A 20,950-nucleotide genomic window follows, 5' to 3' on the forward strand; every position below is an offset into this window, starting at 1 on the left:
GGGGGCCTAAGGTCAGGTCCAGCAGACCCAGCTCTGTGCCCAAGTCCCCAAGCACACCATCTGGGGACCCGGGGATCACCCTGATCCATCTACCACCTTTGCTACCTAAGCACTCATCACAGAGGCCTAAGGTCAGACACATACAACCTGCTGTTTCCTCCACAACTGGTACCCACCGGTACTCACAACCGGAAGTTCTGGGGACTGGCCCACCCAGCCCATCACAGTCACCTCCAACACCAAGCACTTACTGCTTGGGAGCCAGAAGATTGTCCTGTTCACTACTACTACCATCACCCATGCCACACTTGCTGCCCAAGAATCCAAGAACCCATCCACCTACCCAGCATACCACTACCACTGCCAGCACTATCCAAACTACGAGGAGGCCAAAGAATCAATGTGCCTAGACACACTAATACTAGTACCAGCATACACTATGCTGGGGCCCCAAAACAGGCACATCTGGACTGCCACTGCCACCACCAGAGCCCAAGGACTTGCCTACCTTGTGTCCTTGTGCTAGGCCATTCTTGCATTAAAGGAATACCTGAGACTGGGTAATTTACGAAAAAATGAGTATTAACTGGCTCATGGTTCTGCAGGTTGTACATGGCGCTAGCATCTGCTCAGCTTCTGGAGAGGCTTTAGGGGCCTTTTACTCATAAAAGAAGGCAACACAGGACAAAGAATGTCACACAGCAAGAGAAGGAACAAGAGAGAGAACAAGAAGAAGTGCCATATACTTTTAAACAACCAGGTCTTGCAAGAACCCACTTACTATTGTGAGGACAGCACCAAGGGGATGGTGCTAAGCCATTCATGAGAAATCAACCCCTATGATCCAATTACCTCCCACCAGGCCCCATCTCCAACACTGGGGATTACATTTCAACATGAGATTTAGAAGTGAAAATATCTAAACTATATCACTCCTCATCCCCAATAAAACTTCACCGTACCCTCCACTAACCATTACAACCAAAGCCAATGAAGAAATCACAGACACCAAAGGCATTGTTTACAGCCAAAAAAAAATCATAACACTACATAACAACACTACTGCACACGCCCAGAATCAAAGCAAAAATGCCCTATCCAACCCTATTAACCATAGATACATCTTTAGGAAAAAAGCCTCCCCTACAAAAGCAAATTCAAAAAAATGAGAATAGACACAGGAAATAACAAAAAAAAAAAAGAAGGAAACATGACATCTCCACAGGAACATAATAATTCTCCAGAAACATTCCAATGGGGGAAAAATGCTATATCCTAGCAAAAGAATTCAAAATAATTATATTAAAGAAGCTAAGTGAGATACAAGAGAATTCGGAAGAACAATACAAACAAATCAGAAAAAAAAAACCTCAGGATAAGAAGAAGAAACTTACCAATTTCATTATAAAAAAGAACCAAACAGAAATTCTGAAACTGAATAATTCATTGAATAAAATATAAAATACATTCAAAATCTTCAACAACAGACTAGATCAAGTAGAAGAATCTCAGAACATAAAGCCAATTCTTTTGAAATAACCCAGTCAGACAAAAATAGAAAAACAAAAAAAGAAAAAGAAACAAAGACTCTATATGGGACATCATAAAACAACCAAATATTTGAAATTTTGAGGTCCCAGAGATGAAGAGAAAAAATAAAGGAAAGAAAATCTATTTAATGAAATAACAGCTGGCAACTTTCCAATTCTAGCAAGAGATGTAGACATCCAGATACAGGAAGCTCAGAGATACCCAAATACATAACAACACAAAAACGTCTTCTCCATGGAACATTATGGTCAAAATACAAAAGTCAAAGACAAAGAGAGAATACTAAAAACAGCAAGAGAAACGCATCTAGTCATTTACAAGGGAACTCTCATCAGCCAAACAGCAGATTTCTCAACAGAAAGAAATGAGAGAGAATGAAATGGTATATTCAAAGTGTTGAAAGAAAAAACTTGCCAGTCAAGGATACTATCCTCAGCAAATTATAAAACATAAATGAAGAAGAAATAATCTTTCCCAGACAAAAACTGAGGGCAGACCAGCTCTACAAGATATGCTTAAGAGTCCTACACCTAGAAGTGAAAGAATATCTGCCATTGTGAAAACACACAAAATTATAAAACCCACTGACACAGCAAACACACAAATAAGCAGAAAGAACCCAAATGTTACCCCTATAGAAAACAACCAAACCACAATGATAAAAAATAAAAGAGAAAGAAAGGAACAAAGGATACACAAATCAACTAGAAATCAATTAATAAAATGACAAGAATAAGCCCTCACATATCAGTAATCACATTGAATGTAAATGGATTAAACTTTTCATCTAAAAGATATAGATGGAATGGATTTTTTAAAAAGTGACCCAATTATATGCTGCCAACAGACTCATCTCACTGGTAAAGACATATATGGATTGAAAGTAAAGGAATGGTAAAAGATATTCCATGCAAATGGAAACCAAAAGTGAGCAGGAATAGCTATATTTATATCAGACAAAAAAGATTTTAAGTCAAAAGCAGCAAAAAAGAGACAAAGAACATCACTGTATAATGATAAAGGGATCAATTCAGCAAGCGGATATAACAATTCTAAACATACTATAATCCCAACACCAGAACACCCAGATATATAAGGTGAATATTATTAGATCAAAAGGGAGAGAGATGTACTCCAGTGCAATAATCATTGGGGATTTCAACACCCCACTCTGAATTACACAGATCATCTAGATAGAAAATTAACAAGAAACACTGGATTTAAACTTCACATTAGACAAAACAGGCCTAACAGACATTTACTGAACATTTCATCAAATAGCTACAGAATACACATTTTCTCATTAGCACACAGAACATTCTCTAGGATAGACCATATGTTAGGATGCAATTCTTAACAAATTCTTCAAAACCAAAATTATATCAAGTCTTTTCTGAGACATGGAATAGAATGAGAAATCAGTAACAAGAGGAACGTTGGAAACTGTACAACACATGAAAATTAAACAACCTGCTCCTATATAACCACTGGGTCAAGAAAGAACATAAGGAGGAAATTAAAAAATTTCTTGAAACAAATGAAAATCAGAATACAACATACCAAAACCTATGGGATACAGCAAAAGTACTGCTAAGAGCGAAGTTGATGGCAATAAACACCTACATTGAAAAAGCAGAAAGACTTCAAATAAACAATCTAGCGAAATCAGGGTAGAACTAAATAAAATACAGGCTAAATAATACAAAAGATCAATGAAATGGAAAGTTGTTTTTTAAAAAACATAAATAAAATTAATAAACCCCTAGCTAGACTAACCAAGAAGAAAAGAGAAGAAATAAGCAAAATCAGAAATAAAAAAGGAGATATTACCACTGACACCACAGAAACAGAAAAGATCATCAAAATAGAAAAGCTGAACAGGCCAATAATGAGTAATGAGATTGAATCAGTAATAAAATGTCGCCCAAAAAAGAAAACTCCAGGACTGATGGCTTCACTGCTGAATTCTATCTACCAAACTCTCAAAGAACTAATTCTCCTGAAACTATTCCAAAAAATTTCAGAGAAGGGAATTCTCCTTAACTCTTTCTATGGAGCTGGCATACCATGAAACCAAAACCAGACAAGGAAGAAACAAAAAAAGAAAGTAGTTCTAACCTAAAGTCACATGAATGCCTATGTTTATTGTAGCACTATTCATAATAGCAAAGACATGGAATCAACCTAAATGTCCATCAATGGTTACCTGGATAAAGAAAATGTGGTACATATACACCAAGGAATACTATGCAACCATAAAAAAGAACAAGATTATGTGCAGCAATATGGATGGCATTGGATGCCATTATCCTAAGCAAATTAATTAAGGAACAGAAAACCAAATACTACATATTCTCACTTATAAATGGGAGCTAAACACCGAGTACACATGGACACAAAGAACAGAAAAACAGACATCAGGGCCTACTTGAGAGTAGAGGGTGGGAGGACGAAGATCCAAAAACTACCTATTGGGTACTATGCTTATTACCGGGGTGGTGAAATAATCTGTACACCAAACCCACCATAACATGCAATTCACCCATATAACAAACCCACTTATGTACCCCTTGGACCTAAAATAAAAGTTGGAAAATAATAATTAAAAATAAATAAATAAATGGTGCTGGAAAACTGGATATCCGTATGTGATAGAATGAAACCAGACCCCTATTTCTCACCGTATGCAAAAATCAACTGGAAATGGATTAAAGACTTAAATGTAAGACTCAAAACTATAAAACAACTAAAAGAAAACATAAAGGAAGTGCTTCAGGACATTGACCTAGGCAAAAATTTTCTGGTTCACACTGCAAAAGCACAGGCGGCAAAAACAAAAATAGACAAATGGGACTATATTAAACTAAACGCTTCTGCAGAGCAAAGGAAACTATCATCAGAGGGAATAGACAAAATTAAATGAGAGAAATTATTTGCAAACTATTTCTCTGACAAGAGACTCAAATAACAGCAAAAAAAAAAAAAAAAAAAAATCCAATTAAAAAGTTGGCAAATGGGCTGGGCACGATGGCTCACACCTGTAATCCCAGGGCTTTGGGAGGCCGAGGCAGGCAGATCACCTGAGGTCAGGAGTTCAGGAACAACCTGGCCAACATGGTGAAACCCCATCTCTACTAAAAGTACAAAAATTAGCCAGGTGTGGAGGTGGGCACCCGTCATCCCAGCTACTTGAGAAGCTGAGGCATGAGAATTGCTTGAACCCAACAGACAGAGGTTGCAGTGAGCCAAGATCACATTACTGCACTCCACACTGCAGGACAGAGCAAGATTCCACCTTAAAAAAAAAAAAAAGTTTACCCTGGGAAAAAAAGAGGGAACTTACTCCACTAAAAGGGGAAGGAAATAAGAGAACAGAAATTAGGTGATTAGTAAATGATGAAGTTCCTTGGTGATGGCTTCTGCTGTAATCTTTATTTCCTTCCCAGGTCTTGGGCATTTTTATCCAACAGGACTTGGGTCATTGAAGAAAGCTTTTCAAACCACATCTCAAGGGTATGACTCCTTTCTGAGCACATGTCCGGGACAATGATGGCTTCCCCCCGCCTGCTTTACCCTCACTTACCTGGATACCGTCTGCTTGTTTCTTTCCTTACAACCATCCAGGGCTCTTTCTCTTGCTCTAGTAATGTAATCACATCTGGTTTAGAAATGGAACTTCCTGCTTAAAAGAAACGACACATGTAGAATTTTTTTAATACAAAATTTTTTTTTCAAATCTTTGTGACCTGCTTAAACTTACAATAAATTACAAGTCAAAACAATATTGAAAAGAGACTTCAGATAAGAGTGAGAGGTTGAGTAAGAGAACTCTTTTCTAACTATGTTAGAAAAGGACTTTCTTTCATTTAAACTCAGAATCTTATCCCTCGAAAAGAGGTATAACTGAATGGTTGAGAGCAGGAAACTTCAATCCAGACTGCCAGGTTCAAATCCTATCTCTGCTACTCACTAGCAGTATGACCTCAGGTAAGTCACTTAAACTCTGTCCTTCAGTTTTCCCAACTCTAAAATGGGGATGATACAATACCTATTTTATAGGATTGATACTAAGACAAAATAAGTTATATATATGCAAAATACTTCTAACATTGCCTGATATACAGTAGCACAAAGTCAAGAATTATTGTTTATTATTGTCATTTATTTTGCATCCTTAGACATTTACAGCTCACTCAGTATATTCACTAAATGAAAATACATAAACTCCATGGTCTGAAACTTTCAACTGCAAAACAATGGAATGTTTATTGAAGGAAATGAAATGCATTCCCTTTAGTGTTAAATGAATTTCTGTCAACCCAATCAGTATACGTAAATAACAGACATTTTTGTTTGTTTGTTTTTGGTTTTGAGACAGGGTCTCGGTCTATTGCCCAGGCTGGAGTGCAGTGATGGGTACAGCTCACTGCAGCCTCAACCTCCCAGTGATCATAGAGGTTTCTCTGATAGAAAAATTCAAGACACTCTTCTCCTTACAGATGGGTTAGAAAAACAAAAACCAACAAACAGAAAATCTACAGTAATTCTGAGATCAAACATAATATGAAATCTGGTTCTTAGACAATATCTTTCAATGAATGTACAAGATTTCAAATTCAGCCCCATGGTCATGAAGACAGAGGCAATTACAGAGAGGACCAGCATAATGAAGGAGGCCATTGTGGAGTAGGCAAGATGCAGGGGCTCCAGGGAGGTGCCTGTTTTCAACCCAACAAATCCCAATCCATTCCTTTGGGAACAAGAAGAAGGAATTCAGCCACCTCTTAAAAGATAGCCCTGAAATTCACGGTGAAGAAAGCTGATATTCCAGAAAATAGATATAAAAATAGCTGGGACTCAATGACCTTACCCAGTGAGATCAGGTGGCTGTAGTTCTCCAACATCACATCCCTGTACAAGGTCCTCTGATCAGGCTGCAGGCACTCCCACTCCTCCTGAGAGAAGTCAATGGCCACATCCCTGAATGTCACTGATCCCTGAAACCACAAACACATGTATAATGGTGAAACTGAAGAAAGTTGTTTCAAGATGAAAGGAGAAGAAGTGAAGGAGTGTAGTGTAAGAAAAAAGCAATATGGAAATTCACAGAGTGCCTGCACATTCTTCAAGAAGTCTCTTGCTGGCTGAGTATGGTGGCTTATGCCTATAGTCCCAGCACTTTGGGAGGCAGAAATAGGAGGATTGCTTGAGTCTAGAAATTTGAGACCAGCCTGGGCAACATAATGATATCCCATCTCTGCAAAAATTAAATAAGTAACTGTGTGTGGTATCACGTACCTGTAGTCCCAGCTACTCGGGAGGCTGAGGTAGGAGTATTGCTTGAGCCCAGGAGTTCAAGGCTATAGTGAACTGTGATCACGCCACTGCACTCCAGCCTGGGCCACAGAGCAAGACTCTGTCTCAGAGAAAAAAAAAAAAAAAAAAAGGTGGCATACAATTAAAGAATGTTCTTAATCCTCAAGTTCATTATGGTATGAGATGATAGCAAAAGTATTTTTTCTTGTCATGACAACTGATTTTTATAAGCTGCATTAAAGTCAATAGAACTCACATATTAGATTTATTCATTTTTTTTCTATTTATACGTTGAGGATGGCCAGGGCCTCTAAGGATTTCCCCAATTCTGAGAATTTTTTATTTTTTATTTTTTTTCTGAGACAGAATTTCACTCTGTTACCCAGGCTGGAGTGCAGTGGCACGATCGCAGCTCACTGCAACCTCCACCTCCCAGGTTCAAGCGATTCTCCTGCCTCAGCCTCCTGTGCAGCTGGGATTACAGGCGTGCACCACCACAACAGGCTAATTTTTTTTTTCTTTTTTTAGAAGAGATGGGGTTTCACCATGTTGGCCAGGCTGGTCTCAAACTCCTGACCTCAAGTGATCCACCACCCACCTCAGCCTCCCAAAGTGCTGGGATTGCACGCGTGAGCCACCATGTCCAGCCAGAGAATCTGTAATCACCTATCATTCATGCCCTGAATTATCTTCTCCCTGCTACTGCCCACTGTCCTCACCGATCATTTTCCTAAAAGCCTCATAAAGCAGATCACCTTGTCACACTTGCAGACTGAGGCTACTCACTATGGAATTCTACCTTAGCTACCTGGAAAGCTCTAGTCTGTAAAGTTTCAAAGTGTTCCCAAGTGTGGTCAATCATCTGTAACTTATCAAACCCATAAGACCCTGTTTCCCTGTGGGGACTGATTCCTCCACGTTCCAATATTCTTCCTGACCAAGGTCTGAGCACAGAGCACAGACTGAATAACTTTTTCAAAGAAAACATCAAAACCAGTAGGAAACAGAGGTACAAATAGGAAGAGCAGTGACTTTTTTTTTTTTGTCACCAACCTTCACTGTAATGGGACAAACTGGGGTGTAAGATCGTGAATTCTAGGTAAGAAGCTTCAGGTTAAATAATAACAGTCACCTAACCTGAAAGTCACCATATTTCAAGGAAAAGAGAGAAATACAAACTTACATGGACCATGTTGCTAGAATTACAAAACTGGTCAATCTTCCTCAGGCTTCTCCCCTGGAAAACAACAACAACAAAAAGGCCACAATTAAAGCTGTGTCTCAAAAGCAAATAACTATTTTATCCTCCGTTCCTATTTCTCAACTACTCCTGCTAACACGCACACTTCCACCCTTCTCCCATCACTCCCCTTGCCCCCACACACACTCTCTCACAAATAGCTGGCAGTGAACGGGTGGAGTAGGGATGAAACCAAGCTCTTGCCTGCATCCCAGGGAACCTGCGGCAGAAGCATGAATGCCGAGCACAGGCATTTCTGCCTTGAAGTTGTGGCTTCCAGCCAGTCCTCCATTCTTGGGATACCCATCTTGGCCTAGGACTGGACCTCTGATCCTGCCCTTAGCAGATCCTCCTCCCCCAGTCCCACCTTTCAGAGCTGAGAAGGGATCGCATCATCCAAACCAGAACCTCTTTGTGAAATCAGGATTGGGTGCAGTGGGGGAAGGCATGAGAACTGGAAAGCATATTTGCACCGGCAGTGTTTGCACCAAATTGCACTGGCAGTGTTCAGCATTCTGAATTCAGCAAAAGCCAGTTGGTTAATACAGTTCAGAACATCCACTTAATAGAATACAAAGTAAATATTAAACGTTCAAGATATATGATTAACAGAAAAATCAGGTTACAAAACAGGATAGATAATATGATTACGTTTGTAAAATATATGTATATAGAAATACTAATAAAAAGACTAACAGACATTAATAGAAAAAAATTTAGAAAATTATATACATGTTAAGAGTTCTCCTCTGTGTATTGTAGCTCCAATTTTCTTCTTTTTGCTTAAGAGCATTTCATGGCCGGGCACGGTGGCTCACACTTGTAATCCCAGCATTTTGGGAGGCTGAGGCAGGCAGATCACGAGGTCAGGAGATCGAGACCAACCTGGCCAACATGGTGATACCTCGTCTCTACTAAAAATACAAAAATTAGCTGGGTGTGGTGGTGCATGCCTATAATCCCAGCTACTCAGGAGGCTGAGGCACGAGAATCGCTTGAACCCAGGAGGCGGAGGTTGCAGTAAGCTGAGATCGCGCCACTGCACTCCAGCCTGGCAACAGAGCGAGCCTTCATATAAAAAAAAAATTGTAACTACATCCAAGCATTAACTTGGAATATATATAGTTATATTCACACACACACACACACACGTGTGTGTGTATATATATGTGTGTGTGTATATATATATTTATATATATGTGTGTGTGTGTGTGTATGCATCTCTATATATGGACATATATAAATGTACATACACATTTCTTTCCTATGAGGAAACTTCTCCAAATTAGATGAAAGACACTTTTTATTTAGATATCTCCCTTTGAACTTGGGGGGGAAAAATCAGGATACTCTAATGAACTGTTGTTTTTACTTAACAAGTTTGTTTCCTTTATTTTCCAATTCTTGACCAACACTAAGATGTCTATGTTTTTCTATGTATGTTGGAGCAATCTCTAGAAAAAATTGTCTACAAGTCCCCAACCAATGTCTTGTATGCATTAATGATAGTCTATTTCTACTTTTGAAGTAAAAAATAAAAACAGAGTTATCAGGAAAAAAACCTGAGCCTGTCATGAGATTCAACAAAAGAGGTTAAAGTGACTATAACAAATAACATCAGCTAGTTCTAATATCCTTTAGCTGTATCTCACCAATATAACTAGATATTCTCATTATCAAGATTCTTCTTTGAATGAACACAATGCAGATAAGTGGCATTTGCAAACTATGTGAGAAAATTTGTGAAATATACACCACCATGCTTGGTTCCCCTCTTCACCAAATAACCAATTAAAATGTTATTTTAGATATAATTCTTATAGAATGCCTTTAGATAGAATTCTTATAGAATTCTTATACAAAAACCCTATCTTAGTATATGGGATTCATATAAAACATAACAATTTCTTTTTGGGGGGCAGGGGTGGAGTCTCACTCTGTCACCCAGGCTGGAGTGCTGTGGCCTGATCTCGGCTCACTGCAACCTCAGCCTCCCAGGTTCAAACAATTCTCCTGCCTCAGCCTCCTGAGTAGCTGGGATTACAGGCGCCTGCCACCACTCCCGGCTAGTTTTTATATTTTTAGTAGAGACAAGGTTTCACCACGTTGGCAAGGCTGGTCTCAAACTCCTGACCTCAAATGATCTGCCTGCCTCAGCCTCCTAAAGTGCTGGGATTTCAGGTGTGAGCCACCGCGCCCCGCCCCATGTAACATTTTCTTGAGTATTATTGTTCATAGCATGAATATTGCTTAATGATATATCAAATATTTTTCTTTTCATAATTCCTTATAGACATCATTTTATTACCTGCGTAATACTCTATCACTTGAGTCTAGTATGATTAGCTTAATGATTTCTGTATTATAGGACACTTATTTTATACAAGATCATTTACAATGTCATTCCAGATATCACAATCTTTTGATTCTAGACTACAGTTTTTCACCCTAGGCACTACTGACATATTGTGCTGGATAATTCTTAGATGGGAGAGTGGGGAGAGCTATCCTGTGCATAACACAATGTTTAGCAGCATTCCTGACCTCTATCCATTAGATCTAAGTAGCACCCTCCCCGACAGCATGACAACCGAAAGTTTCTAAACATCACCCCAGCTGAGAACCAATGTTCTATCTAGATCAATGGATCCAAACCTCATGGGTCACATAAATTTTTTTGATAATCTTATGAAATGATACACTATTTCTCCCCCTAAAACCCACATTTATAAATTTCTATAATACTTCAATATTTTATTTCAAGAGCTTTTGGTCCCTGAGACCATAAATGGAGTCACAGGAACTCAGGTTAAGAATTTCTGTCCTACATTCCTTACAGAAACAGGAAAAAAACAAAAAATGCTAAAATTTGTATAGAACCACAAAAGACCCAAATAGCCAAAGCAATCTTGAGCAAAAGGAACAAAGTTGGACGCATCAAACTATCTGACTTCAAGATATACTACAAAGCTATAGTAACCAAAACAACAAGGTACTGACATAAAAACAGACACATAGACCAAAGAAACAGAATAGAGAGGCCCAGAATAAATCCATATATTTATAACCAACCGAGTTTTGAGGAGGGTACCAAGAACATACAATGGGGAAAAGAGAGACTCTTCAAAAAATACTGTTGTGAAAAGTAGGTATCCATACGCAGAAAAATGAAATTAGACCCTTATCTCAAACCATTATACAAAAATCAACTCTAAACAGATTGAAGACTTAAATGTAAGATCCTAAACTATGAAACAAATAGAAGAAAACATAGGGGGAAAGCTCTGTGAAACTGATCTGAGCAATGATTTTTTTTGGGATATGACCTCAAAAGCACAGGTAACAAAAGCAAAAATGAACGAATGAAATTATGTCAAGCTAAAAAGCTTCTGCACAGAAAAGGAAACAATCAACAAAGTGAAGAGACATCTTGTAGAATGAGAGAAAATATTTGCAACCATATATATGATAAGAGATTAAGATCCAAAATGTATGCAGAAGTCCAACAACTCAACAGCAAAAAAAAAAAACCTGATTAAAAGATGGGCAAAGGACCTGAACAGGCACATCCCAAAAGAAGACATATAAATGGCCAACAGTTTATGAAAAAATACTCAACATCACTAATCATAAGGGAAATGAAAATTAAACCCGCAATAAGATATTAGCTCATACCTGTTAGGGTGGCTACTGGAAAGACAAATGTTAACAAGTATTGGCAAGAAAAGGGGAACGCTTACACACTGTGGGTGAGAATGTAAATGGGCACAGCCATTATGGAAAACAGTATGGAGGTTCCTCAAAAAATTAGACATAGAACTACCATATGATCCAGCCATCCCACTACTGGGAATATATCTCCAAAGGAAATGAAATCCGTATGTCAAAGAGATATCAGCATACCCATGTTTATTGCAGCATTATTCACAATAGCCAAGATATGGCATCAACCTACGTGTCTAACAATGAATAAATGGATAAAGAAAATGTGGTATATATGCAGGTATATTTACACAAGGGAATACTATTTAGCCATAAAAAGCAGGAAATTCTGTCATTTGCAAAAACATGGATGAACCTGGAGAACATCATATTAAGTGAAGTAAGCCAAGCACAGAAAGACACATGATCTCACTCTTCAGCCGAATCTAAAAAAGTTGATATCATAGAAGTGGAGAGTAGAATCGTATTTACAGATCTGGGGTAATGTGGGTGAGGGAGGAAGGAGGGCAGTGTTGACTGGGGAAATGTTGGTCAAAGGATACAAAATTTCAGGAAGATAAGAGAAATAAGTTCAGGAGATCTATTACACAACAGGGTATCTACAATTAATAACAATATTCTGTAGTCTTGAAGAATGCTAGGAGGGTGGATATTAAGTGTTCTCACCACAAAAATGATAACTATGTGAGGTAATGCATTGTTAATTAGCTAGATTTAGTCATTCCACAATGTATACATACCATAAAACTTCATGTTGCACATGATAAATACATACAATTATATCTGTCGATTTAAAAAGAATTTCTGTCCTAGATCATTTGAGCCCCTCACTCATTTTCTTAATATACAAGCAGCAGTCGCAATGAATCACATATTCCCAATGCTCCTGTTCTGTAGAGAGTCAAGGGGAATGACTTAAAATGACTACACAAAAAACAACAGTTAAAACATATTAAACATTATTATATGCCTAGCACTGCTCTAAGGGGCTTTACAATATTAATTCATTCTAATGACAGAACCAATATTCCAACCCAGATACTCTGGATCCACTCCCCTATTCTTAACCACAACAGTGTACTGCCTCTCACAGTACACACACACACACACACACTCACACACACACACACACACGCCTAAAACACAACTGGAGCTGTCAAACTTCAGAGAGATCTGGCAAGTATTACAAATATCATCTCATGGACTCCCTGGGAAAATCCTGGCTCTTGTTGATACCAATTTCTGTGCGGTCACTTTTCCACTACCGAATGCCTCACAGACAATGGAGATCATCCAACCATCTCCATTCTTCCCTGTTTTGAAAAGGAGGTCTGTAAAGACCAACTGATGTCTGGTGTGTGATTCCACCTAAACACTAATCTCCTCCTTCTCAAATATGGGTCTAAAATGGAGCTTTAATATTAACTACTGGAGCTGTATTTCTATACCAGCTTCGAAAAAGAGAGCGCACGGGAAGGTGTGAACGATTTGCCAAATTGTTTTGTGACTATTAAGTGGAAAGGTGAAGGAGGGGGCACGAATCAATTTGCATATCCCCCTAGTTTCACTGAAAATTTAAGGGGAATCTCAATATTCTAAAATCAAAAACGCATGTCTTGAACAAATACAAAGCACAAACTCACCCTTGACTTTAGGTGTGCAGCAGTAACGCTCTCATCCTCCTCCAGGTCCTTCTTTTGGATAATACGACTGGAGAAGGATACGGCAAGCGTGAGACTCCAGGCATTTCTTGGAGCGCAGACTAAGTTTGAAAGCACCCTCCCTCCATAGCCACAATTTCCCTCACTTCACACGAAATAGGAAGGAAGTAAAAGGAAGAGGAATCGATTCAACCAGTACAACCAGTTTGGAGCTGGTTTCTGGGGACAGAGCTCTGAGGACGCTATGGTTCTCAACATGTAGCTGCCCTCCTGGGGAACACTCGGGGGCACTTCTGCGCTTTCTTGTGTAAAGCTTCATTCTCGGCTCAATATCTGACCTCCCTACTGGGGCCATTCCTCTGCTGCAGTCCCCGCAGCTGTGAAGCGGAAAGAGGGAGGAAGCAGCAGGAGCCTAGGGGCACCGGCACAGTGTCACTCAGCAAAGTGCGCTGCGTCCACACGCCCTCCCGAGCCTGTGCGTAGAACCTCACGCACACACTCACACAGTCCCCTCCGTCACTCATGATCTCACAATCCCCCTCCTCTGATACCCGCGCACACACACGCCTGGGGATCCGGCAGATCCCGTCTGCACCCCGGGGTTCCTACTCTGAGCGCCTCCCTCTAGGCCACCCGCACTGTCGGGTCAGTCAGGCTGGAGCCCCAATCCGCAGAGATCTCCCGCAGCCACAGATCTCTTCCTCAGACGTGAAGACCTTACCCCACTATGTCGTCGACCCCGGAGACCGGAAGTGGACTGGCGCGGTGGCCGCTGGGAAATACAGTCCCGAACAGAAAAAGCCTCAGAAGCCTTGAGCTGTGATCCGTTCAGGTTGATCCCAGCATACTATGGGGGCTAACCCCTAAGGGAGCCGGGCCTAGTGGATTCGTGGGAGTTCCAGCCCGCGGGGTGCACAGGTTGTTGCCATGAGCAAGGATCCCCATCTGAGAAGAGCGTTTCCCTCTCGGAGCGTCAGTATAACTTACTTTTTCTCTCCATGGAGAATGCAAATGAGCAGAACTTTTAAAGAAGAAAGAAGAATTTAAAGTAAAATTATGTCAACATGTAGGTGCTTTAACTCCTTTGTCTCAGACCCCAGCGATAGGCTTCCACTTCTCTGTGCTATTTGAAGGGGACTTAGGAGAAATTTGAAAAGCTTGAACTAAAGAATTGGTTGGTTATATACTAGGAGAGGAAGTGTGGTTCACATTGGAGATTTCAGAATCAAATGTCCTGGATTCTTCGAGACAATGTTCCTGTTATCTGGAGAGAAAAACGTGATTCAGGACGACACGGAAACGGATAAAAATAGAGAATTACTTGCCTTATCTTGAAGGATGAATAATTAACACTTTGTTAAAACAGTATAAACAAATGCAAAAAAGGGCTTGCTTTTCCTAGGAAGAGCCTGATTTCACTGTTGTAGTCTAACAATATTTAACTTTCAAAATCATGTTTCTAGTTTCCTATGCTACATAAGGAGGAAACATGTAATAATAAAGAGCAAAACGTCTTTTCATTCCAGAATTGTGACAGAAAACAAATAAGACGATTAACTCAACCATATCAATAATCACATTAAATGTAAATGGTCTAAACACCTTAATTTAAAAAGATTGTCAGATTGGATTTTTTAAAAAGTCAGACCCAAATGTGCATCAATGATAGACTGGATTAAGAAAATGTGGCACATATACACCATGGAATACTATGCAGCCATAAAAAAGGATGAGTTCATGTCGTTTGTAGGGACATGGATGAAGCTGGAAACCATCATTCTGGGCAAACTATCACAAGGACAGAAAACCAAACACCAAATGTTCTCAGTCACAGGTGAGAACTGAACAATGAGAACACTTGGACACAGGGTGGAGAACATCACACACTGGGGTCTATAGTGGGGTCAGGGGAGGGGGGAGGGATAGCATTAGAAGATATACCTAACGTAAATGACGAGTTAATGGGTGCAGCACACCAACATGGCACATGTATACATATGTAACAAACCTGCACTTTGTGCACATGTACCCTAGAACTTAAAGTATAATAAAAAAAGATAATTAAATAAATAAATAAACAAAAAGTCAGACCCAAATGGGTGCTACCTACAGGTAATATGTTAAATGAAAAGCACGAAAAGGTTAAGAGTAAAAGGATGGAAAAATATACACCATCCTAACACTAGTCAAAAGAAAGCTGGAGTGGCTTTATTAAAAACAAAGTAGACTCCGGACAAAGACTATTACCAGAGATAAAGAAGGGCATAATAATGATAAAGGAGATAGCTCATCGAGTAGAAAAAAACAAACATAAATTTTGCTCCTAAAAGCAAAGCTTCTAAGTATGGGAAGAAAAATCTATTAGATCGAAAAGGAGACAGATCCACAATTATAGTCAGATATTTCAATATATCTCTCTTGGTAATTGATAGAACAAACACAGAAAAGCAACAGGGTATAGCAGATTTGAGCTACATATCAACTTACTTGATCTCATTTATATTTGAGAACACTCTCCTCAATGACAGTAAAATTCATCTATGTGGACAGGGGATACTTACCAGTATAGGCCATATTCTGGGCCATAAAACAAGTCTCAATAAATGTAAGAGGATTTGAGTCATACAAAGCATGTTCTTTGACAAAAATGGAATTAGAAATCAATAATAGCTGAATATATAATATATTGTCCAAAGTAGTACAAATTTGAAAAGGTATGAATACTAAGGTAATTGAAATTATGTAATGTTTGAAAAATTCCTGTATTAATTATAATATTCTGTTATATCCTAAAGGGTGAAACAATAACATATATACGTTAAAGCAAAATAACAATTTTGTAGTAAGGAAAAAAATTTTTAAGCTATTTATGTTGACTAAACATTAGAATAAAGAGGAGAATAATATTTAAGTATATTCTGATACTTTAATCGATTTCCTAACCAATATCACCATTCTTTTTAAGTATTTTCTTTCAATGTGGTCTATTATTTTTAAATTTTGATAAAATTTTATGCAGTCTTCAATGTTGGACTTTATGTTTAATAAACTCAAAATTATAGCTACCTTCAAATGACTCTTCTCTGAACACCATGCTTTTTAAATTGAGATATATACTCTGTATATACTAAGGTAACTAGAAGTCTCAGAATATATCCAATGAAATGGAAGATATCCTCACAAGTATTGTGAATATTGAATATGGAAAAATTAGATTGCAGTTCATATTCTTGTAGTTAATGTATCTTGCCTTCAAGGTACATCTCTTTTTTTGCCATCTCTTTTTTGTACCCTAAGAAGGGTACATTTCTTTGATAATTATCTTTACAAGGCAAACATATTGGTTCTATTTATGATTCCTTTGAATGTTAAGCCAAATTTAGATGCTGCAGTAACATAAGGCTTCTCAACTGCGCTCCATTCTGACACAAATTGCAAATTGATCCAGTTAAAAATTGGAGCATCATCAAAAGACTATTCCCATAGCTGAAGAAATTCCTAAGTAAAATTTGAAGAATTTCAAAATTAAATCCTGTATGCCATCTGATATTTCATGACTTAATTCATTCAGTTTCTTTCTTAATTTGTAGGACTAAATCCCATTGTCTTCATGTTGGCAAGTTCTGATAACTGAAATTCAGTTGAATTTCTATGTTGAATAGGAGTGGTAAGAGAAGTCATCTTTGTCTTGTGCCAAATCAACACAATCTTAAACAACCAAAGGATTAAAGAATGAATACAAAAATTTAGAAAATATTTTAGATAAATACAAATAAAAACACATGTTACCAAAGTTTATGATATGCTTACTACTAAGAGAAAAATTTATAGCTCTACATGCCTACATAAAAGAAGAAAGATGTCAAATCAACAACCTAACTGTACAACTTTAGGAATTAGAACATGAAAAATAGCAAAAATAAATAAATAAATAAAAGACAAGAAAGGAAGGAAATAATAAAAATAAGAGTGGAGTTAAATAGAGAATAGAAAAATAATACAGAAAAATTACAAAATTAAAAGGGGTTCTTTGAAAAGATCAAAAGAAGTGGCAAAATCTTAGCTGGATTGACTGAGAAAAAAATAGAAAAGACTCAAATTACTAAAGTCAGAGGTGAAAGTGGAGACATTACTAACCTTACAGAAATGAAAATGATTATAGAAGAATATAAACAATTGTATGCCAACAAAATAAACTAAATGGAAAGGAACAATTCTTTTTTTGCAATATTTATTTATTATTATACTTTAAGTTCTGGGATACATGTACAGAATGTGCAGGTTTGTTACATAGGTATACAAGTGCCATGGTGGTTTGCTGCACCTATCAACCTGTCATCTACATTAGGTATTTCTCCTAATGCTATTCCTCCTCTAGTCCCCCACCCCCGACAGGCCCCAGTGTGTGATGAGGAACAATTCTTTACACAAACTGTCACTGATTCAAGAAGAAATAGAAAATCTTAAGAGGAGTGATGTCAGCAAGATTGGAGAATGGGACTTTCCAGCACTTAGCCCTCACATCAATTTAAACATCTGTTTACTCATGAACAAACTTTCACAAGAGCTAAAGTATCCAAGTAAGAGATTAGAGCACCTTGCTGCAGCACAGAAACAGGAAAAGATACATTAAAGAGGCTAAGAAGGACCGTTTTGCATTACCTAGTCCATCACTCTCCCAAGCCCAGAAATTATAGTGTGGTGAGATACCCTCCGTGTTAGAGGATGAATAAAGTGAACACCAACTTTGCTGTGGACCCTGGCAGCAGGACTACTCCACTGAAACCCAATGACCAGCTGGCCCCCTTGACCCAAACTCCAAGTTGGCACCCTCAGCTCCAGGCACAAAGCTGGCACCCACAGATCCAAGCTCCAGGATAACCCCCATGGATACAGGCTGTCAGCCTACCCAGCCCCTGTGGCTCCAGTCTTTAAGCTGGCTCCCATGGTCCTACACTCCAACAAACCCAGGGTTCAAACCCACTCCACCGCATCCAATATCCAGACCTGGCCCAGGAGACCCCAAGTGCCAGGCCAACTCCTAGAGACCAAAGCTTTAGAACCACACCTAAAAACACAGGCTCCAGGCTGGCCTCCATATCCCTAGGACAGCACCCACAGCCTCAAGCTTCAGACTGACCCCTGTGGAATCCAGACCCAACTGTGCCCCAGACCAGACCCAAGCTCCAGGCTGGTTCTTGTGACCCTATGCTCCAGTGGACCCAGGGTCCATGCCTGCCCAAGCAGATTCTGGAGCAGGGTGACCCCTATGAGCTCAGGACCAAGGCATATTATGGGCCTATGTCCAGAACACCCCAGCAACAGGTCAACCTCTGTGGACCCAGACTTCAGGCTGGTTCCCATGGACACTGTCCTCAGGCCTATCCATTTGTTGACCCTGGCACCAGACCAGCATGTCTGATAACTTCAGCAGTAATCCCACCCACAAACTTCTCTATACAGCCCACCCAATATCTCTGATGAAGGGCTTTCACTACCAAAGCCAGTCTGTAAAGACTAGAAGGGATGCCTACTTCTTCAAATGTTCAACACCAAAGCAAGTTCACAAAGATCATGAATAATTAAGAAAACATAACACCAACACAAATCAAAATAAACCATCAGTAACCAACTCTAAAGAAATGAACATTTACAAAATGCCTGGCAAAGAATTCAAAATGACTGTTTTAAAGAAACTCAGTGAGCAAACAAGAGAATACAGATAAACACTAAACAAAATCAGGAAAATGATATAGGAACAAAATTAGAAGTTCAAAAAAGAGATAGAAAACATAGAAAATTTTTGCAAACAAAAATTCTGGAACTAAAGAACACAATAACAGATTGAAAAATTCCATAGAATGCCTGAACAGCAGACTTAAGCAGAATAAAGAATTAATGAGATTGAAGACAGGTCATTTAAAAGTTAAAGCACAGGCCAGGTGCAATGGCTGACACCTGCAATTCCAAAACTTTGAGAGGCCAATGTGGGAGAATTGCTTGAGGCCAGGAGTTGAGACCAGCATGGGCAACATAGTGAGACCTTAATTCTATAAAACAAACAAAATTTTTTAATTTAAAAAACTTTAGCTGGGCGTGGTGGTGCAGAGCTGTAGTCCTAACTACTCAGGAGGCTGAGGCAGGAGGATAACTTGAGCCCAGGAGTTTGAGGCTGCAGTGAGCTATGTTCATGTCAGTGTACCCTAGCCTGGGTGACAGTAAGACTCTGTCCCAAACAAAACAAAACAAAAAAAGCTAAAAGGATTAAAAATGACTATAACTACAACAATTTGCCTATGGGTACATGATATATACAAGATACAAATTATACTTTGGAAGGCTGAGTTGGGCAGATCACTTGAGGTCAAGAGTTCAAGATCAGCCTGGCCAACATGGTAAAATCCCTTCTCTACCAAAAATACAAAAATTAATTGGGCGTGGTGGCATTTGCCTGTAGTCCCAGCTACTCAGGAGGCTAAGGCAGGAGAATCACTTGAACCCTGGAGACAGAGGTTGCAGTGAGCTGAGATCATGCCACTACACTCCAGTCTGGGTGACAGGGTGAGACTCTCCTGTCTCAAAAAAAAAAAAAAAAAAAAGGTACAAATTATGACATCAATAATGTAAAATATGAGAAGAGAAGAAAGAGTGTAGAATTTCTTTTTTTTTTTTTGAGACAGAGTCTCGCTCTGATGCCCAGGCTGCAGTGCAGTGGTGCAATCTCGGCTCACTGCAAGCTCCGCCTCCTGGGTTCATGCCATTCTCCTGCCTCAGCCTCCCGAGTAGCTGGGACCACAGGTGCCCACCATCACGCCCGGATAATTTTTTATATTTTTAGTAGAGACAGGGTTTCACTGCATTGGCCAGGATGGTCTCGATCTCCTGACCTCGTGATCCACCCGCCTCGGCCTCCCAAAGTGCTGGGATTACAGGCGTGAACCACTGCACCCGGCCAAAGAGTGTAGAATTTTTGTATGCAGTTGAAGTTAAATTGTTATCAGCTTAAAATAGGCTACTACAATTATAAGATGTTTTAGGTAATCCTTATAGTAACTACAAAGAAAAATACCTACAGTAAATACAAAAGAAGACAAAGAGAAAGGAATCAAAGCATATCACTACAAAATATCATCAAATAACAAAGGAAAACAGCAAGGGAGAAAAAATGGAACAAAGGAACTACAAAATAGAAAACAATTAACAAATGGCAGTAGTAATGAATAATTACTTTAAATGCAAATGGATTAAATTTGCCAATCAAAACACATACAGTGGTTGAATGGATTAAAAACAACAAGATCCAATAATATTCTGCCTACAACAGACTCAGTTGTAAGGACACACATAGGCTGAAATTGAAGAATTGGAAAAGATATTTCATACAAATGGTAACCAGAAGACACCAGTGGTTGATGGGTGCAGTGGTATATTCCTGTAGTCTCAGCTACTCAGGAGTCTG

General features: G+C 39.0%; 1 protein-coding gene across 24 annotated transcripts in view; it reads right to left on the bottom strand.

The window, feature by feature from the left end:
• The window catches only part of ZNF780A (zinc finger protein 780A), a 72,237-nt gene that overhangs the window by 7,560 nt on the left and 43,727 nt on the right, over positions 1–20,950 (bottom strand). The window contains exons 1-7 of one of the 24 annotated variants that reach the window (XM_063801686.1): positions 14,213–14,512; positions 13,474–13,540; positions 12,571–12,721; positions 8,312–8,622; positions 8,051–8,104; positions 6,422–6,548; positions 5,135–5,230 (exon numbers count right to left, since the gene is read on the bottom strand). In XM_063801686.1, the coding sequence (XP_063657756.1) occupies positions 5,135–5,230; positions 6,422–6,548; positions 8,051–8,104; positions 8,312–8,317 (283 nt within the window). In that variant the 5' untranslated portion in view covers positions 8,318–8,622; positions 12,571–12,721; positions 13,474–13,540; positions 14,213–14,512. Of the gene's footprint in view, positions 1–5,134; positions 5,234–6,421; positions 6,549–8,050; positions 8,105–8,311; positions 8,623–12,570; positions 12,722–13,473; positions 13,541–13,829; positions 13,995–14,042; positions 14,513–20,950 lie in introns of those variants that run through there. The other 23 variants (XM_063801690.1, XM_054674087.2, XM_063801696.1 and 20 more) reach the window with 23 other exon arrangements.

This window comes from Pan troglodytes, chromosome 20 (assembly GCF_028858775.2).
Source record: "Pan troglodytes isolate AG18354 chromosome 20, NHGRI_mPanTro3-v2.0_pri, whole genome shotgun sequence".
In the NCBI taxonomy this organism is placed as follows: domain Eukaryota; kingdom Metazoa; phylum Chordata; class Mammalia; order Primates; family Hominidae; genus Pan; species Pan troglodytes.